Source organism: Theropithecus gelada, chromosome X, assembly GCF_003255815.1.
Source record: "Theropithecus gelada isolate Dixy chromosome X, Tgel_1.0, whole genome shotgun sequence".
NCBI lineage: Eukaryota > Metazoa > Chordata > Mammalia > Primates > Cercopithecidae > Theropithecus > Theropithecus gelada.
Genome location: NC_037689.1, coordinates 61,658,313 through 61,685,700, shown reverse-complemented (window position 1 = coordinate 61,685,700; position 27,388 = coordinate 61,658,313). Strand labels below are relative to the sequence as shown.

The following is a 27,388-nucleotide window of genomic DNA, read 5'->3' as shown; positions in this document are numbered from 1 at the left end:
AAAAAAAAAAAAAAAAAAAAAAAAAAAGAAAGTTTATCCTAAATATTTGGGATTATTAAATATAAAATTAAACATGCAAATTGTTAAGGGTTTACCTCACTTACTTTTTAATCATTCCATTCATTTATGTTTTTAAGAATTAGTTTGTTTATATGTATTTTCAATTATTACACTAAAAATATTTGTAGTTGTATCTAGTTAAAGATTATTGCATATTTAAAGTGTTTACCTGTTTACATTACTTTTGATTTTTTGTTTGTTTGTTTGTTTTTGAGACAGAGTCTCACTCTGTCACCCAGGCTGGAGGGCAGTAGCACAATCACAGCTCACTGCAGTCTCTGCCTCCCGGGTTCAAGCAGTTCCCTGCCATGGACTCCCAAGTAGCTGGGATTACAGGCACCAGCCACCACACCCACCTAATTTTTGTATTTTTAGTAGAGACAGGGTTTCACCATCTTGGCCAGGCTGGTCTCAAACTCCTGACCTTGTGATCCACCCTCTTCAGCCTCCCAAAGTGCTAGGATTATAGGCATGAGCCACCACGCCTGGCCTTGTTTTGTTTGTTAAAGGCAATTTTTTTAAATAACCGGAGAAAGAAATTAAGAAATATTGATATGCTTAGACTTTTGAAAACCTTGTGCATATGTGAATGCATGTGCATGTGTGTGTGTGTATTCTTCCTACCATCAAGATATATTCTTTTTGCTCTTCTTTCCCCTATTAGGTCTGAGATCATATTTTTAAATGTGTACATCATAATATATTTTGCTGTTGTTTGGATCAGAGAAAAATCTATTTCATAAGATGTACCACAAACTGACATGTCAAACTTGTTTTAAAAAATCAATTGTGGGATGAGCAATTGTCTTTAATTTGCATTTATCCCATCTCTTATGACCACCCATCTCTTATGACCAGTTTCCAACTTAGAGTTTACCCTCTTAACATCGAGTTACTTGTGTTATTTTCTCAAAGTGATGTAATTATTTTGCTTTTGCTTCATTACCGCAACAAAATGTTAATAGATTCATAAATAAGCAATTTTAGAGGAGCATGAAAACTAACCAAATTTAACAAACACAGTGAAGAGATTTGAAGATTTGCATTTTCACGAAGCTATTGAACAACAACAACAAAAAAACTAGCAGCGCTAATATGCAGCAAGTTCATCTTTGAACGATAGAGCTAAATTAATTCTTTGTGCCATATTTCTATTAGGATTTTAAGCTGCCTGATTGTCTGTGATCACTAAGTAAAGGTGAAGTCTAGATTAGTAAAACTTATTTCAAAGGCTGATGTCAAAACGAAAGCAAATGTTAGGAGTGTGCTACTCTTTCTGTAGGTAAAATAAATAGCACTTGGTTCTTCCTCTTTTTAGTATAAATTTTGCAAAAATAAATAAATAAATAAATAAATAAATAAATCCTGTACTTACTTGTGGCAATAACTTAATGTTCCAATATGTTTAATTTAACATCCTTTAAATTTAAACATTATTAGCTAATGGCAGTTTTCAAAGTACCACCAGTTCTAACTCCTGACCCTTATGTCAGTTACTAATGAGTTACTTGTGATTTACATTAAGATTTGGAAACAAGTTCAAAATATTTTTTAAAAAACAGATAATTTTCCAGTAATGTTGGGAATCAGTAATACTAAAAACATTTCAGACATCCAAGGGAATATTCTATATAATTGCCAGGTACAGTTATGTAGATTCTATGTGTTAGTTACTTATTGAAGAATTGTCAAGTTGTAAGAGGAAAGGACAGAAAGGTATCATTTTGAAATTTAATAGGAACTTCTGAGAGCTAGAGACAACACTACTCTTTTAAAATTGTAAAATACGACCTGCTGTATCTTATAGAATGTAATCTTTTCAATTTGTATACCTTAAATAAACCATTGAATGCACTTTGGAAATCAGAACTTTTGGAAGACTCATTGCATTTAACATTAGTTTAACGCAGTATTGGACCTGGAGTAATTATATTTAGTTGGGACTATTTATTATGAATGAATGTGCCCCAACATTGCAGCTTATAGAGCTCATAAACACAAGTCTCTTAGCAACATTTTTTCTTCAATGCCATGAGATTCATAGCTCTAATTTTAACAGTCCTGTGATCCAACTTGTCTTCATTGTAAATAAAAGCAAAATTTTGTATTAAGAAGGCTGTACCAAACAACAATCAATTCTTATTAAATAGAAAATATGTGATTCCTTTATTCACACATGCATATAATATGAAAAAAGTATTTTTACTGATTTTATTTTAATCCTTATAGTACCATTGCAATTGTCGTAGCTTTTCTTCAGAACAGCATCACGCTAGTATGATCAAATTATCCACAGATAATTTCATATCTGTGAAGCTCTCCCATCCCACATTTTTTCATTATATTATACTATGGCCATCTCTGTGTTAATAATGTCATAACTAGATCATATGTATCATTTATCAAAAGTGAGCAGGAACATATCCTGAATGCAAAATAATTCTAGTAATAGCAACTAATTAAAGTGAATTAAAAGTGAACTGATTAAACTGTGTAGGTAATGGATGTAGTGGCTTGAAAATATAAAATTATATATATATATATATATATATATATATATATATATATATCTCCAAAGACAGTTCATCAATTTTGCCAAGTGAATATATTCATGTTTCAGAATTAGTCTCTTATTTTTAAGATAACCCTATGACTTTTGATTGTTATAGAACTTAATTATTCAATAGATAACAAATTGTAATCATGATTTCTCTGATCAATACAATGTATTTTTTATCTACAAAGAGAGTATACGGGCAATAAAAATCCCAGAAATGTTGTCCATGATTTTAAATGCCTTAGAATGATTAATATTATAAATTTAAAACGATATTTTTGTGTAGATTTATTTTTGATTTTTAGGAAAAATAATGATTTCAGTTTGTGAGTTTTTATTTTATAGATTCACTGGAAGTTGTCTTGTTTAATGGTCCTTTAGTGAGTGTCAGGGTAAGAGATGTGATTAAATATAATATTGTGACAAAAAGAGATGTCTATAGAATAAAAATTATGAAATAATCATATTCTAAAATTGTTTTAATTAGAGTACAGTCTGACACATTAGAATTTCATTTCTCTAATATGGTCATTCATATTAAAATGCCAAAAAGAAGAGTCTATTATAAACATATTTAGAAAACTTCATCAGCATTCCCAGTTTTCTCTCATACATACATATGAATATATACATTTCTGAAATTGTCAAAGAACCGTGTCTTAATCTGTTCAGGTTGCTATAACAAAATGCTATTAACTAGGTGGCTTATAAACAACATAAAAAACATAACAACATAATAAGAAACTCTTATTTCTGGGAGTTCTGGAGGCTGAGAAGTCCTAGTTCAAGCTGTAGGCAAATTCACTGTCTGGTGGAGGCTTACTTTCTTGTTCATAGACAAGGAAGCATCTTTTCACTGTGTACTCACATGGCAGAAGGAGTAAGAGGTCTTTGAAGTCACTTATATAAGGGCATTAATCTGATTCATGAGGGATCCGCCCTCATGACCTAAGCACCTCCCAAAGGCCAACTTCTAGATGCCATCACGTTAGTAATTATGTTTTAACATATTAATTTTAAGGTGACAGAAACATTCACTCTACCATAGACCATATGGCTTAAATAATCTGAATCTTACTTCAGACTTACTAAAACGAACAGAATATTTGAATTTTGAAACCTAGGAACTTGTGATGGCAGCCGTGGCTGTCTGGAGTGGCCACTGTCATGACACCAGCTGCAGTGGGGGAGGTGTGACCAGGGTTGCATGCTCCATGGAGCCTGTGGGAACCAGGAGCAGGTGGGAGCCCCACCCCCTTCTGAGTTAGAGGAGTGAGAGCCTCGCCCTCCGAGGTGCAGTTTCAGGGGTCCAGCTAGGATTGCTGCTCCCAGCATCCTGTGCTCTTGGGGACCTGGGAAGCCCTCCTGCCCCAGCAGGCTTTAAAGTGCCTGCTCCTGCTGCTTGGCCTCTCAGCTCTCCAGCTGCCCACTCCAATTTTGGAGCAAAGTTGAGGTCAAGCCTAGGCACTGTGGCAACCTGGTGGGATGTGTGTGAGCATTTGGTGGTGCTGACATGCCCATGGCTGCCTCAGCCCCCTCCAGACTTTGGCCACCCACAAACAAGGGAGGGAAGCAGAGGGGGTGCTGAGGTCAGCTGGGCATGGGCCTGAAGATGCCCTTTGGCATGAACAGCCTGGGTGCCATGGATGACATGATTGATAGTGGGCACCAGGGTTGACATGATTGATAGCATCAGGAGGCATACAGGCTTCTGCTCAGAAAGGGGCAGGTCCCTGGTGAAGTCCCACTTTTCTGTCAAAGAAAGCCTGAAGCCTGGGGGCCTGTTGGCCAGTTCCTCAGACCAAAGTGAGAATATGTGCTTTTTCTGGCCTGCCCATGGCTGCCCATCGACCAATCAACATGAACTTTCTCCTGTTTCAAGCCCGTAAAAACCCCAGGACTCAGTCAGAATTGGGCAAACAACAGGATGACCTAACTGCTGATAGGAACTACCCACTCCGGGTCTTCTGAGAGCTGCACTGTCACTCAACAAAGCATCTTTTCACCTTGCTCACTCCCCAGTTGTCTGTATACCTCATTCTTCCTGGACACGGGACTCAGGACCCACCAAATGGCAGGACTGAAAGAGCTGTAACACAAACAGGACTGAAACACCACCCTCCCACCCCAACTTGCCACGTTGGGGGTGACGAGAAGGAGAAAAGAGAGAAGAAGAGAAGAGCTGTGCCCCTCAGGGAGCCTGGACCTAGCAGCTCCCTGAGCCAGGACTGTGACACCCTCTTTGGGGCTCTGTGGTTCCTGGCATCTCCAAGCTTCCAGGCGCCACCATGTTCCCTGGTGCCCAATTCACTTGCAGTACACTTGGTTCAGCTGCAGCCTTGCAGGGATCCAGCGCCCATGCTGGCACCTGCAGCTGCCCACTTCATCACAGCCAGCATACCTGGTTATGCACAGTGGCCGGAACCTGTGCTTGCTCACTCACACACCCCTCTCCTCCCTGCATCTGACTTGCTCTTGGCAGGCATGGGATCTAGGCTGGTAGTGAGACCCAAGTGCAGCATGCCAAGCTGAGTGGGTGGAATAAGCCCAGTGGGCCCTAGCAAAACTCAAGCAAAGGCACCATCGGCCACAGAGGTTTCTGTCTGGTGAAGCAACACCCCAAGGATCTTGTGACATTTGCATGATTAACAAATTAGGTGATTTCTACGTAGCTGATGTTTTAAAAACCACTTGATAGCTACTGGCTGCAGTAGCTAGCTATCGATTTTATCCAAATTTGCATGCCCTTATCTAATTCCCAAATGTTATGAAAGGCAACAAAAGTAGTGTTACAAAAAGTCCAAATAATATATTGGAGGTAAATATATAAGATTGATTTATGGGTTTTAGAGTTGGAGACTATATCTTTCTACTAGTGTCTATTCTCATCCTCAATTTGGAAATAATTAAAAAGTATATGTATATACCTTTTTAAGAAAAATGAAAAGGACAGTGCCATATCAATTTACTCCTGGGACCATAGCATAATGATCTTTTTAAAAAAAATTATTTAACTTGTCAGTCACTTTGAGGTTATTTTTAATACTGTGTGTGTGTATGTGTGTATGTGCGTGTGGAGTATGTGGGTGTGGTAGACAGTATGTAGCGATATTTTTGTTTGTATGGAAAATAAGTAGAGGAGAGTCTGCTTTTAGAAGAAATACACCTCTGTAGAGAGATCCACAAGTAAAAGACTACAGCAACACTACAGATGTTAGTTGATTACAATTCCTCCCCACGACTCCACCCACAACTATATTTACCACAACGTTGCTTGCTACTATCTTCCACACTGGTGAATATTATTACTGGAAGATGCAACTATTTTAATTTATTATTTGATTATCTATGATGATTATAGAACTTCAGTTTTTTTTTTAAATGTAAGAAAAGTTCAAAGGAAACATTGGTCTATTCATCTCATATTAATTTCCAGGAAGTGACACATATTACATAAGTAGCAATCGTTTTTCATGTGCTAATGAATACCAGGTAAAAAGATGAAATAAACATGTTTCATATACACAAGAATGGGTCTAAAACAAACATGCTACTACTATCCATAAACTCAACACACTAAAGAAATTGCTGGCATACTAGCCGATGTGTGCATTCTCCAATTTTATTAGGAATACATTCTAGTAATTATTATTTAAAAACTGGTATTTATTCACCATCACAGCTTTTTGTTGCATTTTTTGCTAACATTAAGCAAGAAATATTTTGATCCAAGTGTTTATGTAATTAATGACAATGCCAGGTTTTTCCTCTTTCGTTGTATGCTACAAAATTATTCTAACATCTAATCCAAGTCAGAAACCATCTGTTGCTTGAATGACATTTGGTTTGTTTAAAATGTATCAATTAAACAGACATATTGTGCAACTACAGCAAAGGGAGAACTATTTTGCAAATACAAAGGAGTGACACCAGAGACAAAGCAGTGTTCAAACCAAACTCGTGGCTTATTTTATGGAAACATATTTTCAAATAACAACTAGAAAAACTTAACTATTGACTAATATTCTTAAAAATAAAATGATTATTTGGATCATATGAGATCCATGATTCCATTATCTCCCAAGCCTATTTCATCACTGACAATGGAGTAAATAGTATAGGTTTGATCTTGTTAATTATGCTAGTAGACTACAGGGACAAAAAAGAAAAGGGTTGATAGGATAGTAAAAGCTCTGAAAACCATAACAAATTAGGATGGGAATTATAGCCTGGAATAGGAAGACATACATGAGTCTTAACTATCTTCAAACACAGGAGGGCTTGTCATACAGAAGAAAGATCACACATATTTTCTGTAGCTAAAGGCAGAGCTAAAGAAAATTGGTGGGAATTTCTCCTTCTGTCAATGTTTTCTTTTCTAGCAGCTACCAACTCTCCTAATACACACTATGAGCTGGAGAAGCAGATATCCAAGGTTGTTAAAGTTAAAAATAAAAGCAGAGTATGGTAGATATGATTCTGAAAACAAACTTTGTGATAAATACTTCAAGGATTTACATGCCTTTATTTCCCCACTTACTTCCTGATATGAGGTTCTTTTAGGATAGCTGAGGCTATCAGATAACTATTGGATAGTCAAGGTGCTTTGGTAATTCATAAGTTTAAATGTAAGTCACTAAATATGGATGTGGTTAGTACCAAAAACAATGTAGATATTTCTACTATTCTTTTTTTGACTGATAATTAGGCTTTTCATTGAAACCATTGTCTATTTTAGTTTTAATATTTGGTTTTAGTATTACTTAATGGCTTTTTTGACACATGCCAGTTTCAAAGCATGTTAAGTTTCAATTCTGTCATATTTTAAATGTTAGTCAAAGAATTGTAGTTTCTCAAACATTCACAATATTGCTATTTCATTTTCAAAGTTCACACAACTGTGGTAATTGCCAATTTAACAATTTATAAGCAATAACATTCCCGAAAGAAGAAGCATCATCTTGCATATCTACAAATAGATTATTTCCATTCTGATTGAGCTGAAATGAGTTATGATTCAAGGAAAGAAGGAAAGTTGCCTGCTTATAATGCCATGTAGTCTTCTAATCAGCAAAACATATGTCTGGCTCTGTCCCTCCCCTCCCCCCTCCCCCCACAAAACATATACCATGAAAAATGTAATGGCAGAATAGTTAGAGCTAGGAGATCACCTGACTCAATGTATTTTATGAAGCTACAATGTAACTTCATAAAAAGCCTCCAACACATGCTAGTGATGTGTTATGGTACTTAAAAAAAATAGCCATGAAGGGTAAAAACCCCAGAAACATGAGAAATGAGACTATTCACATTTTATGAAATGGAGCAGTGAGGCCGAGAGCAGTGGCTCACGCCTGTAATCCCAGCACTTTGGGAAGCTGAGGCGGGCAGATCACAAGGTCAGGAGTTCAAGACCAGCCTGGCCAATAGGGTGAAACCCCGTCTCTACTGAAAGTACAAAAATTAGCCGGGCTTGGTTGCGGGTGCCTGTAGTCCCAACTACTCGGGAGGCTAAGGCAGGAGAATCACTTGAATCCCGGAGGCAGAGATTGCAGTAGGCTGAGATTGCACCACTGTACTCCAGCCTGGACGACAGAGCGAGAGTCCATCTCGAAGAAGGAAAAAAAAAAGAGAAGAGAAGAGAAGAGAAGAAGCAGTGAAAACGCAATTAGGCCAACAGGTCAACTGATCCATCCTGCAAAATGACTTGAATTGGTAAAGTAGAAAGTTTTATGACTGCAAATTTCAGGGCCAAGCAGTAAAGGCCTGCTACAAAATAAAAAGGCCTGATATGTCATCTGTGAGTTTTTACACTGGGAATTATGATCTTCACGTGGGATATGTATGCTGGCCATATAATGCATATGAAAATCTTTAGTTTCTAACCAGCTCTTTGCACATTTTACTTTACGATATATTTAGTAATTAGAAATCATTTGGCTAAGAGATAGTACCTATGGAAAAAAAAGCAGAAATCCTCTGACATCCAGAATGAAGTTGTTTCCTATTATAAAATGTGGGGACTTGGAATCTTCAAGTATTCTTAATAGTTTGAAATTCAAAATGTTTTATACATAAATCAAAAACAAACGTGCATATGGTAATCCTTAGAAAGTAATGAGACCCTACATATGATTACTCTTTCTAATCAGAGTTACTGGTGATGACAGTGAATCCAAAGGAAGCTTGGGTTAGAGTGTATTAGATTTGAACTCATGGCGTGTGCAAGGTTGTATAATAGGTAATTCTAATAAGCATTCTCTAACATGATACTCAAGTATTCTATAATTAGAATCACTGGGTCGCCTATCTGGATGCAGCTTCTTTGGTGCCAGATTAACCTGTCCCAAATGCCACTTGCATCATGTTATGAAATGTAAAAACATTTACCTGATAATTAGTATGAAATGATGCCTTCATGAGGTTTAATGGGCACAAGAATGTTAGGGATTTGGTATTTAGTCTGTAAATGATTTATGTGAGTGACACCAATATAATGTCTGGGTATTGTGTTCTGGAATTCTGATTCATTTGAGCTCAAAATGAGGTGTGTAGATTTTAGGGAGAGGCATCCTGTGTTATTTCTCTCTGCTACTGGCAGGAAATAACTAGCTATTCAGGGCAAATATTTATTCATGAAAACACCAAGATTTATTTCCATCCCATAAAGTCACCATTCCAGTCAGTAGATTTGTTTTCATTTCTGTGTCACAGCTTCTCTGCAGGGCTACAGACAGAAATTTGTCATGAACAAATTATAACATGAATATTAATGTAGTAGCCCTTTTATACTGTACAATAATTATCTTTAACCAGCTTTTCCATATTGACGAAATTAGCCTTCCAGATCAGAGGTCTTCAAACCATGGCTTTTAGAGCCAAATGATGAAGAATTTCAAGCAAAACATTATAGTTAAGAATAAATAAAAGTATCTAAATTTTAAATTTTAATGTTCGTAAGTACAGTTTTATTGGAACACAGGCAGGTCCATTCAGTTTCATATTGTCTATGACTGTTTTTACACTACAAAATTAGGGTTAAGTTATTGAGACAGAGACTGTATCATATTGTCCACAAAGCCTAAAATATTTACTATCTAATTCTTTACAGAAAAAGTTTGCTGACCCTTCAATTTAGTGGTTATAAGAGGGGTCCTAGAGGATGATTAGTTTATTTTTCTTAAAACTGTAGTTAAATGTTGTGATTTTTTAAAAATTATACTTTAATTTCTGGGATGCATGTGCAGAATATTCAGGTTTTTTACATTTGTGTACACATGCCATGGTGGTTTGCTGCATCCATCAACCTGTCATCTACATTAGGTATTTCTCCTAATGCTATCCCTCCCCTATCTCCCTACCGTCCAACAGGCCCCAGTGTGTGATGTTCCCCTCCCTGTGTCCATGTTTTGTCATTGTTCAACTCCCAATTAAGAGTGAGAACATGCAGTGTTTGGTTTTCTGTTTCTGTGTTAGTTTGCTAAGAATGATGGTTTCCAGCTTCATCCATGTCCTTGCAAAGGACATGAACTCATCCTTTTTTATGGTTGCATAGTATTCCATGTTGCATATGTGCCACATTTTCTTCATCCAGTCTATCACTGATGGGCATTTGGGTTGGCTCCAAGTTTTTGCTATTGTGAACAGTACTGCAATAAACATGTGTGCATGTGTCTTTATAGTAGAATGATTTATAATCCTTTGGTTAGATACCCAGTAAAGGGATTGGTGGGTCAAATGGTATTTCTGGTTGTAGATCCTTGAGGAATTGCCACACTGTCTTCCACAATGATTGAACTAATTTACACTCCCACCAACAGTGTAAAAGTGTTCCTATTTCTCCACATCCTCTCCAGTATCTGTTGTTTCCTGACTTTTTAAAGATCACCATTCTAACTGGTGTGAGATGGTACCTCACTGTGATTTTTATTTGCATTTCTCTAATGACCATTGATGATGAGCTTCTTTTCATGTTTGTTGGACGCATAAATGTCTTCTTTTGAGAAATGTCTGTTCATATCCCTCTTCCACTTTTTGATGAGGTTGTTTGTTTTTTTCTTGTAAATTTGTTTAAGTTCTTTGTAGACTCTGGCTATTAGCCCTTTGTCAGATGGATAGATTGCAAATATTTTCTCCCATTCTGTAGGTTGCCTGTTCACTCTGATGATAGTTTCTTTAAATGTTGTATTTTATATATATATATAAAATGAACTTCTACATAGATCCAACAAGCTATTGACAATGTTTTAGTTTATTTACAAGAATGCAAATGTCACCACCCAGTGGGTTCACCTTGCCTGCTGCCTAGACAGAGCCGATTTATCAAGATGGGGTATTGCAATAGAGAAGGAGTAATTCACACAGAGTTGGCTGTGTGGGAGTCCAGAGTTTTATTATTACTCAAATAAGTCCCCCTGAGCATTTGGGGAGCAGAGTTTTTAAGGACAACATGGTGGGTGGGGAAGCCAGTGATCCAGGAGTGCTGATTGGTCAGGTGCAAAATCATAGAGATTCAAAGCTGTCTTCTTGGGCTGAGTCAGTTCCTGGGTGGGGCCACAAGATCAGATGAGCCAGTTTATCGATCTAGGTGGTGCCAGCTGGTCCATCAAGTGCAGAATCTGCAAAATATCTCAAGCACTGATCCTAGGAGCAGTTTAGGGAGGGTCAGAATCTTGTAGCCTCCAGCTGCATGACTCCTAAACCATAATTTCTAATCTTGTGGCTAATGTTAATGTTACAAAGGCAATCTAGTCCCCAGGAAAGAAGGAGGTCGGCTTTGAGAAAGGGCTGTTAGTGTATTTGTTTTAAACTATAAACTAAGTTTCTCTCAAAGTTAGTTCAGCCTATTCCCAGGAATGGACAAGGACAGCTTGGAGGTTAGAAGCAAGATGGAGTTGGCTAGGTTAGATACCTTTCACTGTCTCAGTCATAATTTTACAAAGGCGATTTCACAAGGGCTTATTTAGTACTCTGAGGCTTTAGAGTTGAAGCAGCTAAACTTTTTGTAAACTTTTATGAAACTTTGCTTTTGTAGAATATAGCATTGATGATTATTTCAGTAGCTCCATACTAAATATCTTTAGTACTAATAAATAATAGATGACTGACAGGCTAGGTAATCCATGTATTTTAATGTCCTGTAATTCAGGGTAACATTTGGATTATGTCTGTATAGAGGTGATCAGAAGACGACCTGAAGCTTTTATTTTCCTCTTTACACTGTGGGTTCTAGATACAAAGACAAACAGAAAAAGGGATATTGACCAGGAAAAAGCACACAAAAACATATTTCAGTTGCATTATTTACCTGATAAATGCTTTAAATCTTAGAAGGTACAGTGTGGTTTAATCAGATAATACAGCCAATCTCACTCCTCACAGCTTCCACACAACCTAACACTCATCCCCCAATAAACTAAAACCAAGGCTGGGTGAGGTGGCTCACGCTTGTAATCCTAGCACTTTTGGAGGTCTAGGTGGGTGGATTGCTTGAGCTCAAGGGTCGAGACCAGCCTGGGCAACATGGAGAAACCCCATCTCTACCAAAAATACAAAAAATTAGCTTGGCATGGTGGTTCGCACCTGTGGTTCCAGTTACTTGGGAGGCTGAGATGGGAGGGTCGCTTGAGCCTGGGAGGTGGAGGTTGCAGTGAGCCAAGATTACATTCCAACCTGGATGACAGAATGAGACCCTGTCTCAAAAAAACAAAACAAAACAAAACAAAACCAACAACAACAAAAACCTCTGCCTTCTGAACTCCTCAATATTACTCAGTTCCAGCAAACTTTTCTTTTATTCCATTTATTTTCTGCTCGTACTAATTCTGCTAAGAGTTACCTTAACCAACACCACCCGCGACTCCCTCTGAGAGGCCCAAAAGAATTATGTCTGGCTGTTACACTTACATGTAGAAAATCAGCAGATTATTTCTCATTAGAAGGAGTAATTTTATGATCATAAGCATATTCCATGAGATATATTATATGACATATTGCATGCATTAGTCATTTTCTCATATTTTATTAAGACTTTAATGTAAAAAGTAATGGCTAAAAATTAAAGAAGATTCAAGTGAGCTACTTAAATATATGCATCTATTATATTTTCAAATATCTTCCAATAAGTTTGAAGTATGATATTCAAATCTTTTCATAGCTCCATCTAAAGAAATGGCTGACTGTTAGACCTGAATTTGTGAAAACATATGCATTCTGTTATGAAAATGCCTAGGACCTAAATTATTGTGATCTTTGATGTATGTAAATCTCTTAAATAAATTATACCTAATTTGAAGCTTTCATGCTGTCAGTAGTTTAGTGCTTTGGTTGATCTATTGTTACATAGCAAACCATCAGTAATCTTCAGGGACATAAAAATCAATAGTCCTTCTTAATTTTTAGGTCAGGAATTTAGGTAGTGTACAGCAGATATAGCTGTTTCTGCTCCATAGTGACTGCTGCCCTAAGTAGGGGGTGCTCAAATGTCTGAAGATGGTTAGGATGACTCCAATAAGGCCACCAGCTGGAATGTTCATAATGGGTTCTTCATGTACATAGCCGGTGCCTGAACTTGAGTGGCTGGAACAGCTGGGCCTCTCTAGGCATTGTAATCTCTTTTTATACAGTCTTTCTATGCAGTTAGCTTGACCTTCCCCACAGTATGGCATGATCCCAGTACTCAAACTACTTTCAATGCAGCCGTTATTTTCCGTGGTGGGTTTTCCAAGGGTGCAAAGCAGAAGGTACAAGGTTTGATTACAGAGTCTGTGCAGATTCAATGTGGTCTCAGGCTACATGAAAGTCTGAATATCAAGAGGTGATGTCCACTGGGGAGCCTATTTTTGGAGACTACTACATATAGCATAGAAATGCTGCAAACAAAAATGCTGCTACAAGATCTGGTGAAGATGTTACAAACTTCTTTCAAAAACCAAATGCCTCCTCTTTATATTTTTACTTGTATATATATTTTTATATTCTGCTAGGAATACCATTTATGATGATAACTATAGTTTGTTTTTATAATTACCATTAACTGTTATCCATATTATATAATTATTTTTTTTCTTAGAAAGTGAAATCAATATAAATACATTCCAATTCAAAATTTTGTCCCTAAGATTCTTCTAAAAGATGATGTACTTTTAGTTTTCTAAGCCTACATGATTGAATAAATTTGTGTTATTATTTACAGTTTCAGCCCACTAGCAACTTACAGATACAGCAAAAAAGTATGGTTATGTTTATCTACACTTATTATTCAAAAAATAAGTTATTGCCAAATAATACTTAAATAAATACATGTTGAAATGATGATTAGAATTTCTGGTTTGCTCACATATGCTAAAAAGTTGACTGTCTCTTGCTTTAGAGCAAGTTGACTTTCATTCTGCATCTAGCTATGCCTTGTTTCGAAATATAATGAGAGCAACACTGCCTTCAGGTGAAGGTTTGAACACAGAAATGCTTATTCACAAAAGCCTGAAATTGTTCACAACTCAAGATAATGTTAATGTGCCTTCACCAGATAGCCAAAATAATGCATTTTCTAAATTGCAGGCATTAAACAATTATTCAGATCATATCTGAAACCCTGTCATTTTCATTCTCCCTTTCAGTCCCAGCGGCGTGTCACATTTCACCTGCCAGAAGGCTCTCAGGAAAGCGGCAGTGATGGTGGACTGGGGGACCAGGATGCAGGCAGCCTTACCAGCGCATCCCATGGCCTGCCCCTTGGCTATCCTCAGGAGGAGTACTTTGATCATGTCACACCCAACAATCGCACTGAAGGGGATGGCAACTCCGATCCTGAATGTAGTAAGTGATGCCTCTCTGGTTCCTCAATATAAACGGGTTTACTGTGTTTGCAAGTCAAGCTATCATAGTCATAATAACATGGGCTAATTCATTATGTTATTGTGCATAGTGACACATTTTTGAAAGGTAAACATACAGAATTAGATGGATGGCATGTATGCAGCAGTTGATAATATTTTAAATGTATGATCATAACTACTGTGAATGAAATTTATTATAGTGACTTTGTTAAGGCATAGATAGAATTTCCATTTATGTACACCTGTAGATTTATTTGTATATAAACAGCCAATTTATTTTATTTTATTCATTTATTTGTGAAGGTGTAAATTTTTTCTGATCTATAAAAATTATTTTCTAGATTTTATTTTTATTTTTAGTAGAGAGAAAAACCATTGACAGTTATTTTCTTTCTGAGGAAATAAGAGATCCTGACTCCAGTTTAGGAGAGTACATCTGAGGTTTTCAGTAATATACTGAAATCACACACCTGTGCCATGTTACTGTTTAGAAAGGTATTCACATTTGGTCTTCAGACAGAAGGCACAAAATCTGCATTTTACAAATTCCAAAGATGTTGAACTCTTTAAAAGGATCATAGAGTTGATATTAAATAAAACTTCATTAAATGTATCATCTTGAACGTGTAGTGAACAACGTCGCTGATTTATAATTTCAGGAAATACAAAATTTGATAAGATATATATTTCTTAGAAGATTCTTGAAATTGCAAGAAGCTACAATTTGCTCCATTTATGTTATATACATAAAAGTATGTAGGTACAAAAAGGTATACAATATATGTGAGAGAAAAGTCATAGCCATAAACCAATATGAAAAAAATGGGCCAAATACCTGGCAAAAACATAAATAAGGTAATATAAACCAGACATTTTGAAAGATTATTTTGAGCATTGTGGATGGCAGGGATGTATAATTCAAGTAAAGCTTCTGGCCTTTAGAACAAAATAGCTTCCCTATCATTGTATTTTAATCCTCTATTTTTGAAACTTCAAAAAATAGGGAAATGGATTGGTTACACATTATGATATAATCTAAGGCTAAACATATGAAACCAATGACAACATAACATCAACTTTTTCTCTCTACAAATTTAGATGCTATATATTATAGGTATTTTAGTATAAAAATATTAGAGACTTTTGAGTCAGCAAGTTCAGACAGTCCTAAACATCTACTGGATAGTAGATGTTTTCAATTTTATACTTTCAATTTTATACTTGGAATAAATGATCAATACTTGTTCTGAAGATAAAAAAATCCCCTATACCTTGTGTCACTAAACTATCTTTAATTTACTTTGTATAGCACAGCATAATGACTCCTGGTGGAAATACATAGTTGTGATTCTATTTACTTGTGTAATGAACTAAGAGCCAATCTCTAATAAGAATATGATCATATGTAACAAATATACATTAAACAAGGGTGCCACTGATGTTTTTTACTCCATAAATTATTGTTTTAGTTGTAGGTCTCTCGTTGCCTGTTAAATAAGAATATAGAAATGGAATAAGTATCATTCTTATATACTATAAAGAGTTGATTCCTTTGCACGACATGTGTTACTAAGCCTCTTTCATAGAGGATTGCGTAGCAACAATTAAAGAGTAAACTCAGAGTAAGCATCCACAGTGCACATCTCACCCTGAAATGAAATTCCAACTGAATGAGACTCAAATGGAATACTGTTGATAATAATAGGAGAATTGGTATGCATTAGAAATAATAAAACATTTAACATTAAATATAGCTTTTTAATCTCAATTATATCTAGAAATAAGTAGTTGTTTTAAAAAGTATTCAAACACATAGTTCTTAACAGAAGCTGATCTTGTTTATAGTTAATGATATAAGTGCTAACATCGATGTATTAGCTGACATACCTAGAGGCTTTTTTTTCTTTTTTTTTTTTAAAAAAAAGGATGTTTTCTATCAGGAGCTAAACATTTATCTCTTCTAATTATATTGACACCATTATCTTGAACATTAAGTATCTTGTTCATCATTACAGGGTGAAGGACTCACAAATTTTGCATTGGAAACTTTAGTTGCTAAATTGATTGTATTTTAAAATTGAGATGTCTGTGGGCAATGATAATAGTAAAGTAAATTATATATTTTGCTGCTTATTATTTTAATAAACATATGCAAAGGGTAGATATAATTAAAAATGAATGTCCATTTTCTACAAGTCTAACAATATTGTTGAGTGAATGTTTAAATGTTATTTTTTACTATGAATAATACTAACAAACTGCTCTCCTACTAAACGTGAAACCTCCCCCTAAATCATGTTCCAAGAAAATTTTGGTTAGGTGTTTTGTTTTGGGACAGTCAGAGACCTTACTAAAAGGGCAAGAAGCGCAATAATTTACTTGAAATGAAGTTCCATTGTCCTAATGTGTCATAGTAGTGAAATGTTTAACATAGTGTGTGTGCGTGTGTGTGTGTGTGTTTTGTTTTAATTAAAAAGAAAAAACATAGCTGGTTTAGAATTGGCCATAGCAAAGTAATCTCTTTAGGCTATTACTGATGATAAGGTATTCTGATTCTTCAAAAAGCAAAGCTATAGCTCTGAAATAGTACCCAATAATGGGTTTTGTGATATGGAGCAGATGCCAATAAACTGTGCAGTGTTAGTCAATAGCACCACAAATAGGAATGCAAAGTGTTAGAGGAAATAAATGCTGTCCTTAAGCAATGGAATTAATTTTCACAGTTCCCATTTCATATTTTGAAACTTATTACATCTTCAATCTGCTTTCTTTCTTGCTAGAGAATTGCCAAAAATAGCACACAGTTCTGCAAATCCTTTGTAAATTCACAAAACAGAAATAAATATGACATTTATGAGTAAGGGTATTCTGTAAAATTTGCTAGAGGGATTTATTAATACTGCTTTAAAAATATAGTTCCCTGGTGGATAAAAATCTGCTGTTTAGATGAAGAAATCACACAATTCATTCTCTTAAGTCTTTTGCCAAGACTATTAACTTTCCTTTTTAAAATAAAGAAAACAAACTCAAGCCAATTATTACTTTTTGAGGAGACAAATTCAATAAAATATCCTGTCTCATTCCATCTCATTGTAGTTTATAATTGCAATCTCTTTACTGTGGCCAATGGACTAAGGGTCACTTAATGCCATTCCATACAATTCTGTCTTCCTTGGATGACAACCTATATTCCAGACCTCTCCTCCTACCATAGCCTCATCAGATTATTTTCAATGAACCCTGCTCTTTGAAGCTAGTTAATATGTTAAAAAGCAAAAAACAAAACAAAAACAAAACAGAAACCCAATTCAAAAACAGCACTGATTGCTGCTGGGTTACTGTGGATACTGGAACAGATAATGTCTGCATTTGCGAAGGATTTTCTTGAGACACATTCATGGAGACACATGTGGCCTTGGTAACAAACAAGTTGTGAGTCTACTTTTGAGGGTTTTATATATCCATGTGTAGTGTTAACTCAGAGATTTGAGGATGGTGAGATCCTCTTGGGACTACTGTAAACACATTAAACTATGTATGGCCTTATGTTCTTATCTATTTATTTTTAAGTAGTCTCAGGTAAAATATGATTTTTGAGCATATGATTTTAAAATGCTTTCCAATTTCTTTTCTTATTTTTTTTCTGTTTTTATAATTCAAACTGAGTTCTGAGACATATAGAAATATTAGCAAATGTGTATCACATTAAACTTCTGATATTTTTTACCAGTCTATGTATATGAAGCCAGGGTTTTTATGTTTTGTCCTCAAATAGAGAATGCATTGCTGCTCTTTCACTATAGGTAAGTTGGATCTAAAAGGGTAACTACTAATATTTTTATATTTCTACTGATCTGCTGGCATAGTATAATTTTCCAACTTCACTGGAAGAGATAAAATAGCCATACTTCTTTGGAAGAGAAATGGTGAAATAGAGTATTGCTAAAGAGGCCCAAATCAGTCTTTGACTTTCTTTCCATAAATCAGTTCAATTACAGAGAAAATCCACCTACAATGAAGAAGAGAATGATTTAGATAATATCAGTATTTTAATTTTCTTCAACTGAACAAGTTATGTCATCTGTATTTTTTAAAATCTCTTCATTGTATGTGGTCATTTCACACATGAAGTCACTCTATCTGAAAATGTGATAGCCAGTTTAGTGTTTAGCATTGAATCTTAAAGTAACAAAATACTTGAGTGAAATTTCTTCATCTTCCCCCAAAAAAGTTAATGCTTTTCCTCTTTTTTTCATACCATAGTCATTTCTGTGATACAAAAGAAGAAAATATAGAGTTTCAAGAACATCTAGAGATAAAAAATTATATATTTAAAATAAAGACAAATATATGTTTTTGTTAAAATGATGTCTGCTAGAGTTTATCTCAGGTTAGCACATCTGTTTGACATTCATTTTTATTTCAGTAGATCAAGTTTGCTTAGCACTCAAATACACTACTAATTAATTCACAACAAGGAAGTAATTAATCTTGCCCTGGCAAAGCACTTTGATTGATCTTCTCCCAGTAATCTAATAAATTGGTATAAAAAGTGGGAGACCAATTTGATTGACTAGAATGAATTTCTACTCAGAGAAATGCCAGATTTTCTCCTGATCTGCTAAGAGTATTGACACGACTAACACTAGGGTAATTACTAGTAAGTGTTTTAACATCTCATTATTTGAATATCTAATTCTAAAGGTAGACTACTGATAAAATTAAAAAATCAAAACCAAAAACTGTGAAACTTTTAAAGAATAAGCTAGTAATGGGTCGTTAAAACTCAGTCTTTTGTAAATAAAAACATTAGGAGTCAATTGTCTAAAAGCAAAATAAAGCCATGGAAATATTTTTTCCTGGAAAATATTGATATACTAGTACCTTGGGGAAAGCAGTGATCTAATTAATTATCTAAAATGTTCAAGAAGAAAATATGATTCAATTATAGAAAAAAGGAATAGTATTGGTTAGTATATTTAAGAGGAGAGTAACACTTCTGATGTGGCTGAAAATCATCTGAATCCACATTTCAGCGAATGTTACCCATATAACTGTTAATTAAGTGTTTTTGTTTGCTGCTATATGCTCAGGAAAATTTGACTCCATAGGCTTTCTAACATTTATTTAAAATGCATTTTTGATGAAAGTCACATATGAATTCATGTATTACAACGAATAGAAAAGTGAATGGCATCATTTTGTTAATATTTTTACATAAAACAAATAGGAAATATATTCCACTTAAGAAAAAGAAGTTATGCTCCCTTTAAAGGTTAATTACGTAGCAAGGCCAATTCTGACTCTGCAGGCTATGTATTTGTAAGATTACTTCTTAAAACTGTGCTCATTAGCCTATATAATAGTGTCAGTCCATGGTAGAGAGCGGGGAGTAAAATAATTTAAACCAGCTCAGCAATCTTAATGTCATGCGTTTTGAAAAATTAATCAATATTTCTAAGGAATGACATTATCATTATCAATGATACCAGTTAATGTCTATTTCGAGAAAGAAGTTGGACTCCATGGCCCTGGGTTCTGGAAATATAGGACAAATGCCTGCTCTATTTCATTGCCTTGCCAACAGAAACTAATATATAGCTTTACGCTGCTATTGAAAATTTAAAAATTTCCTTAATATCTATTAACATTTTTAAGGTAACAATAATATCAAAATACCACTTTTATTCTTTTTCACATGAAATATCATTGTAATAATTGATACTGTCTATGATTACCAGTTTATTTTAGTCCCTGGTGTGTTATGTAAATAGTGTTAGAGAAGTATCTATATATAAATAGATTATAAAGAATGGTTACATGCAAGAGTTCAATCATCTGCCGTAGTTTTAGAGAGAATAAGGTATACTTGGTAGTGATAGTAGTTTTTATAATACATGTGCTTAGGCAGGTAGAAACAGTGATCTGGTAGCAGACGCTCTGTGATGTATATTAATTTTACCATTTGAACAGACAAGCTTTTGAAAAGTAAATCTTTCTCTATTGAAGCTTATGAAAGTTTATAAATACATTATAATAAGAAAACGGATAAAACACATCTTATGATACCATCCTAGCATATTCAACTTCCCTATGTAAGAGATGGCATCTCAATGTAGACCAATTGAAAAAATGACTGCTAATTTGGAGTATATAGGCTCTGTGAAGGCAACAAAGGCTTTATGCTAGAGATAATCTTTAAAAAATTATAGAGGTCATGAATTAAAATGAGAAGTGTATCTTTAAAGTTGGAGACTTGAAGACATTTACAGGATTTTATTTGGGTGACAGTCTCTAAGATGAGTGTATCTTTAATATCTTAAATCTAATATGAATTAGATAGAGGTTAATCACTCAAAAGCAGGCCACTATAAGTAAAGCAATCTCTTATCTTGTCTTTTCTGTTTGAAAGTGACAAGCACTAAGAGATTGGCACAAGCTGCCAATTGAATGCCAATGCCATAAGATCTGGAATGTCAATAAGCTTGAATAATCACCTGAAGTGACAGAATAGATGGCCTTCTCTTCACAATAAACCTTCTCTTACTTCTAAATTTTATTAAGCTTCCTACACCAAATAATAAAGGTCATTTAACATTTGTGTTTCTATAATTTATGAGCCATGAGGCAATTCATTTTATGACAACGTTCTTTCTTCTGCTTTTCAAAAAATCTTACTTCCCACTTTCCTTTGCCTATAACACAGACTATTTGCCATTTGTTATTATTTGTAGTTCTTTGAAAGTCAGTATAATCAGTCATTCAACATGTAGCATTTGAGTGACTTGGAATATTTAGTAGTGTTAGCCACACATCAACATCTTATTTTAAAATGATTTATAAATTTTAATGGATGAGGAGACTTGTAGCAACATATTTTTAATCTCCATGACACTTTTAAAATTGTACAATAACTTGCATCTCTCATAATTGCTTTCATCAACAGAACATTCAACAACTAATGAATATATCAAGGAATTCATTTAAAAATGAATAACTATAGACCATCTGTCTTACCATGATTTCTGTGATTTTTAAATTTACATTTTATTGAAAGCTGAAGATGCTCAATAGAGAATAGAATAGAGATAACAGTGTTCACTTAGCCATTTTTTTCTCTATCTTAATCAATAATCTTAGAAATTGTTTTCCCAGTTCCACTAGGTACATGGTCTTTATCTGGCACTTCTTTTTTTAATCAATCATATATTGGAAATGTGTGTATGCTATCTAAACAAACTTTTTCTGAATAGTGTATATGAAGTTAGCCGTTAAAAGTTTATCTTTTTCTTAGAAAATTCTTCTCTTGCAATTTGTATAGACCTCAAAGGCTCTGAGAAAGCTGGTAATTTTAAATATTATTTTGGGGTATCTATTTAATTATACAATAAAAATATTTGAACATTGAGTAAGAATTTTTATTGCAGTAATTCATTTTGTAATCACTATTCATGAACCTTTTCAGCACAGACCATTGTAGGTAATTTGTTTTAGGCAATCACCTTAGGCATTACAGAACTCTAATCCATTTACTGCAATTAACTAGCTCTGTGAACTTGGATAGGTCTTTTAACCTCACGGTGTCTCTTTTTCTTAATTTATATAATGAAGGGATTATACGAATCTCTAGTGCCCCTTCTAAGGTCATAATTTTGTAACTATTAAAATCCCAGAATTTACATGTGCAGGTGTTGCCTTTTACACTGTCTTTAAATTTTAGAGCTCTAAGGGACCTTGGGTGCTATTTAGTCCAGCTCCCTCATTATGCAAATGAGATAACTGAGAATTGGCCCTTTTAAGCAACAACTTAATGTTCTAAATTAAGATTTGATGTTTATCGTTTATTGTGTTCCAAAATAAGAGTCACTAATGTTGGTAAGCAGTTACTTTTGCAATTTAAATAAAACAACTCATGAGAAAAAAGTAGTATAAAATTTAGCATTATCATTACTCAAGGGGAATGTTATAATATATCCAAATGGAAAACTTTTTTACATGTGATGAGGCCCTTTATTTTTTTTTAAAAGCTTCCCATTTTAAAAATGCCCTTAAAGGGCATTTGGAGCAATATGGACTGCCGATTTCTAAAATTACTGTTTGTGCTAACCAGTGAAAGTATTGCAGAAAAAATTGTAAACATACTGAATGATAATGATCTCTATGTCAGGAAAACTAGCCACTCTTCACTGTGCTTATCTAATGTAGTTACATTGTGTGTACGTGTGTGTATGATTACTTCCAGAACAACTTGGAATTAAAAAATGAATTTTAGAAGGTAAATTTCCTTTGAATATGATGAAAAGTACATAAACAGAATCTCCAGGAGGAGAAACGCAGAATATGTGAATATATCCTTTATGCATTCTGCTGTAAACTCAGCCCTTCCTTTATATGAAATTCCTGTGAGACTCCATGCTACTTCCACTTTCTAGAAGAATGAAGTCTCAGTTCAACGAACTGATTTTGATAGACTCAATCGACTGAGTTCATAGTGTGACATATAGTCAAAATGTTTTGGGTAAACCCTATTATAATAGTCCTTTTTGGACAATGATTAGAACTTGAGATGAAAGCAGAATAACTTTTACAGTTATATAAATGTCCTATAAAAGTTATCCTGATTTTGGCTGGGCGCAGTGGCTCATGTCTGTAATCCCAGCACTTTGGGAGGCTGAGATGGGCAGATCACCTGAGGTCAGTAGTTCAAGACCAGCCTGGCCAACATGGTGAAACCCCATCTCTACAAAAATACAAAAATTAGCCGGGCATGATGGTGGGTGCCCGTAATCCCAGCTACTTGGGAGGCTGAGGTGGGAGAATCGCTTGAATCTGAGAGCGGGAGGTTGCAGTGAGCCGAGATGGCACCATTGCACTCTAGCCTGGGTGGGTGACAGAGAGACTCCGTCTCAAACAAAAAAAAAAAAAAAAAAAAAAGCTATCCTGCTTTTATCTCTAGTTCTCGTTCTAATGGTCTGAACAGAGTCCAACTCCTTTTCATTTCTACTTGTTTATCCTAGAGATGAAAAGGAGTTGTACTCTGCTCAATCCATTAAATTGTATGAAGTTTGTCTTACATATAAAGTCTGTCAGCTTTTTATTTATACTAATAGATGACATCATAGAAATTGATGCTCTGGATTAAGAAAGTCATGCAAAAATAAAAATATTTTGAGAAGAATACTTGATAATCTTGAAAATAGCATCAGTTTTATAGGACAATATTATTGAAGCATGTAAAAAAACTGAGTTTTAATTAACTTTTAGAAAATTCCACTCCTACTCTTTGGATTATCAATAGTGCATTGCAAGGTTCACTTGGCTCACTATAATTTTTATTTTAATGATGTAGTTTTCCAGGGTTGAGTTTAGACTGTGATTTCTTTAGATTTATGCATGTAACAATCTAAAACTGAACTTGACAATTTGGTCTAATTTATTTTTCCATTGAACTGTACTCTGCCTGTCTCTTTGGAAAATGTGCATCCTCATATTGCGTAAATACCTCTTAAATTTGATTTGAAGGAGGAGTCAATTTTTTTTTTTTTTTTTTTTTTTTGAGACGGAATCTCACTCTATCACCCAGGCTGGAGTGCAGTGGCGCGATCTCAGCTCACTGCAACCTGGGAGGAGTCAACTTTACAGAGGTACATACATGTCTTCTACAATCTTTTTTTTTTTTTTTTTTTTTTGAGACGGAGTCTTGCTCTGTCGCCTCAGCTGGAGTGCAGTGGCTGGATCTCAGCTCACTGCAAGCTCCGCCTCCCGGGTTTACGCCATTCTCCTGCCTCAGCCTCCCGAGTAGCTGGGACTACAGGTACCAGCCACCTCGCCCGGCTAGCTTTTTGTATTTTTTAGTAGAGACGGGGTTTCACCGTGTTAGCCAGGATGGTCTCGAACTCCTGACCTCGTGATCCGCCCGTCTCGGCCTCCGAAAGTGCTGGGATTACAGGCTTGAGCCACCGCGCCGGGCCCGAATCTTTTAAATAATGTAGCTAATGAATCTAATTTTTAAAGACTAAGTTAAATATTAACAAGGAATTCAGGGATCTTTGCCTAATTCAGACTGTAGTTACAAGGACAGAGTACTCATTAGAGATATTTTTGATATATGAATGCACCAAAGGCATTCTCAGTTTTTGGATGAATCATGTATTTGATTCAGCTGTTTGTGTTTGTTTTTTCATTCAGATGATCTTCTATAAAACTTTTACTAGCTTAAATCCATTGCAAACTTTGCAGTAATAATGTTTTCTCATTTCTCTTCCCCCAGTTGATTATGAATTGCATTGGACAGAACAGGATACACTGAAAAATGTCACACAAATATGTTTTTATTCAAGTAGAAAATTGGAGTTTTAGGATTCGACCCAAATTAAATCCAAATATTGAAATTTCAATTCAAAGTGCCATAGTATTAAACTATTAAGTCTCCCCTTCTGAAATAACTAGCCATTACATTTTTGCTAAACAGCTTAACTTCTGAAATATAGTATCTGAAATACAAATATCATGGCGAAAGATCTTAAACACACTAAGCCCAATTCAATACCCATGTAACTTTTTGGAATCTCCCCTCAGGGTTTCAAAGGATATGAACTGTGGCTAAGTAAAAAAACCCTTTCATCTAGAAAGATCCCATAATGTCCAACAGTCTGAAGTGAATCTGTCTATGTGTTAGTACTCAATATAGGGTAAAAACATACTGCTTTCAAGGCAGAGAATTGGACCACTGCATAAGTGAAATTTATCATATGCTCGAAACCGAAATTTCAGAGCTGCTTTAGCAATACTATTTTTGCAGAAAGAAAAAAAACAAAAGTTGACCTTCAGAGACCTTGTTTTAAAGACCTTGAATTTCTCTGTCTACTCCCAGAAAGATTTTTTTTTTTTTTTTGAAATTGGAGAATTTTAACACCCATAAAATTTCAAAAATACATTCAAATGTAAGAGATGCAGATATGTTTAATTCTCTTATATTTTCTTTCTTTCTTAGTCTGTTATCTACAAAACACATCTTAGTGGCTATTAAAGTATATATGACTAAATAACTCATTATGAAGAGAAGCATTCTATTGGAGTGGGAACAGATTGCCTAGACTAGAATCTCAAGTCTGCTCCTTCCTAGTAGTATGACATTTGACAAGCCATTTAGGCTTCCTGTGCCTCAGTTCTCTGCATCCTTAAAATGGGAATCATAAAACAGTTACTTTGTAGCGTTGTTGTATTAAATGAAAGTACATGTCTTTGTCTGCGTATATACATATATTTACAGCATTTAAAAATATTTTGGCCGGGCGCGGTGGCTCACGCCTGTAATCCCAGCACTTTGGGAGGCCAAGGCGGGCGGATCACGAGGTCAGGACATCGAGACCATCCTGGCTAACACAGTGAAACCCCGTCTCTACTAAAGAATACAAAAAATTAGCCGGGCGTAGTGGCGAGCGCCTATAGTCCCAGCTGCTCGGGAGGCTGAGGCAGGAGAATGGCGTGAACCCAGGAGGTGGAGGTTGCAGTGAGCCGAGATTGTGCCACTGCACCCCAGCCTGGGCGACAGACCAAGACTCCGTCTCAAAAAAAAAAAAATATATATATATATATATTTTATAAGATAATCGTGTTCTCATACAGTACTTTTCAGTTTCGCATGCCATACAGACCACCCAGAAATTTTGTTAAAATGCAAACTCAGCAGTTGGGTGTAGGGACCAGAGAGTTTTCATTTCTAACAAGTCCCCAGGGTATATGAATGCTGTTGGTGTGGGGGATACACTTTGGGTAGCAAAGTTTTAACAAATGTGCTTAGCAGCTGACCCAGGTAAAGATGAAGGAGAGCAGAGCAGCAATTGGCCATGATGCACTAAGGCATTAAAATAACTCATGACAATCTGTCCTAAAGCCTCAAACACAGTATATTATGTTTTAAGATACATAAAATTTTACCATACTGGAGTTTGTATTATAGGGATTTTGAGATAAGCCTCATAGTAAAGTGCAGAAAAACATTATAAAAAGTTTTGAAGGTCAGTGCATATTTGCTTGATTCTTCAATAAAGAGACTTTCTCTTCTTTCTGTATATCTGTCCACACACACAAATGTGCACATGCGCACAAAAATCCACACATCTTATTTTTATTTATTTATTTATTTATTTATTGAGATGGAGTCTCGCTCTGTCACTCAGGCTGGAGTGCAGTGGCACGATCTCGGCTCACTGCAAGCTCCGCCTCTAGGGTTCACGCCATTCTCCTGCCTCAGCCTCCCCGGTAGCTGGGATTACAGGCACCCACCACCACGCCCGGCTAATTTTTTTGTATTTTTAGTAGAGATGGGGTTTCACCGTGTTAGCCAGGATGGTCCCAATCTCCTGACCTCGTGATCCGCCCACCTCGGCCCCGCAAAGTGCTGGCCCCCCAAAGTGCTGGGATGACTGGCGTGAGCCACTGTGCCCGTTCTTTTTCCGATAATTTTTATTTGAAAAACAATCCACTCCATTTATACGTCACTCATGTCGTCTAGGTGAACATAAATGCCATTTTTATTTTAGGTGTTCAACTATAGAGAAACTCTTCGTTTCTAGGAAACTGATCAGAATAACAGGGCAGATAGGGCATTAGCAAAGCAGAGTACCAGCTGCACTGTCAACTAATCAAGTCAGCAAACATCTCTGCAGGTGAAGTCACTGTGATTCCTATTACACTCAAGCAGATTAAGAATTCTTCTGGATCATTGCTAGTGTTGAAGTGTCAACTTTTGCAAACAATTATCAGACTGGGAAAGGTGAACAAAGGAAGCCAAGAAAGTCACAGAAAGTAGACAAAAAAGATTCAGATAACTTTTCCATTGAATGTGGTGTGCTGGACTGTTTTATTTGACTACTTTTGCCTATATCCAGAAGATTTTGTGTGTTGTGTATGCAATTGAGTCATAAAAAAG

General features: G+C 35.5%; 1 protein-coding gene across 1 annotated transcript in view; it reads left to right on the top strand.

The window, feature by feature from the left end:
* PCDH11X (protocadherin 11 X-linked) overlaps positions 1-27,388 on the top strand; it is a 793,677-nt gene that overhangs the window by 552,733 nt on the left and 213,556 nt on the right. The window contains exon 8 of the mRNA XM_025372080.1: positions 14,236-14,434. Coding sequence (XP_025227865.1) covers positions 14,236-14,434 — 199 coding nt within the window. The remainder of the gene's footprint in view (positions 1-14,235; positions 14,435-27,388) is intronic.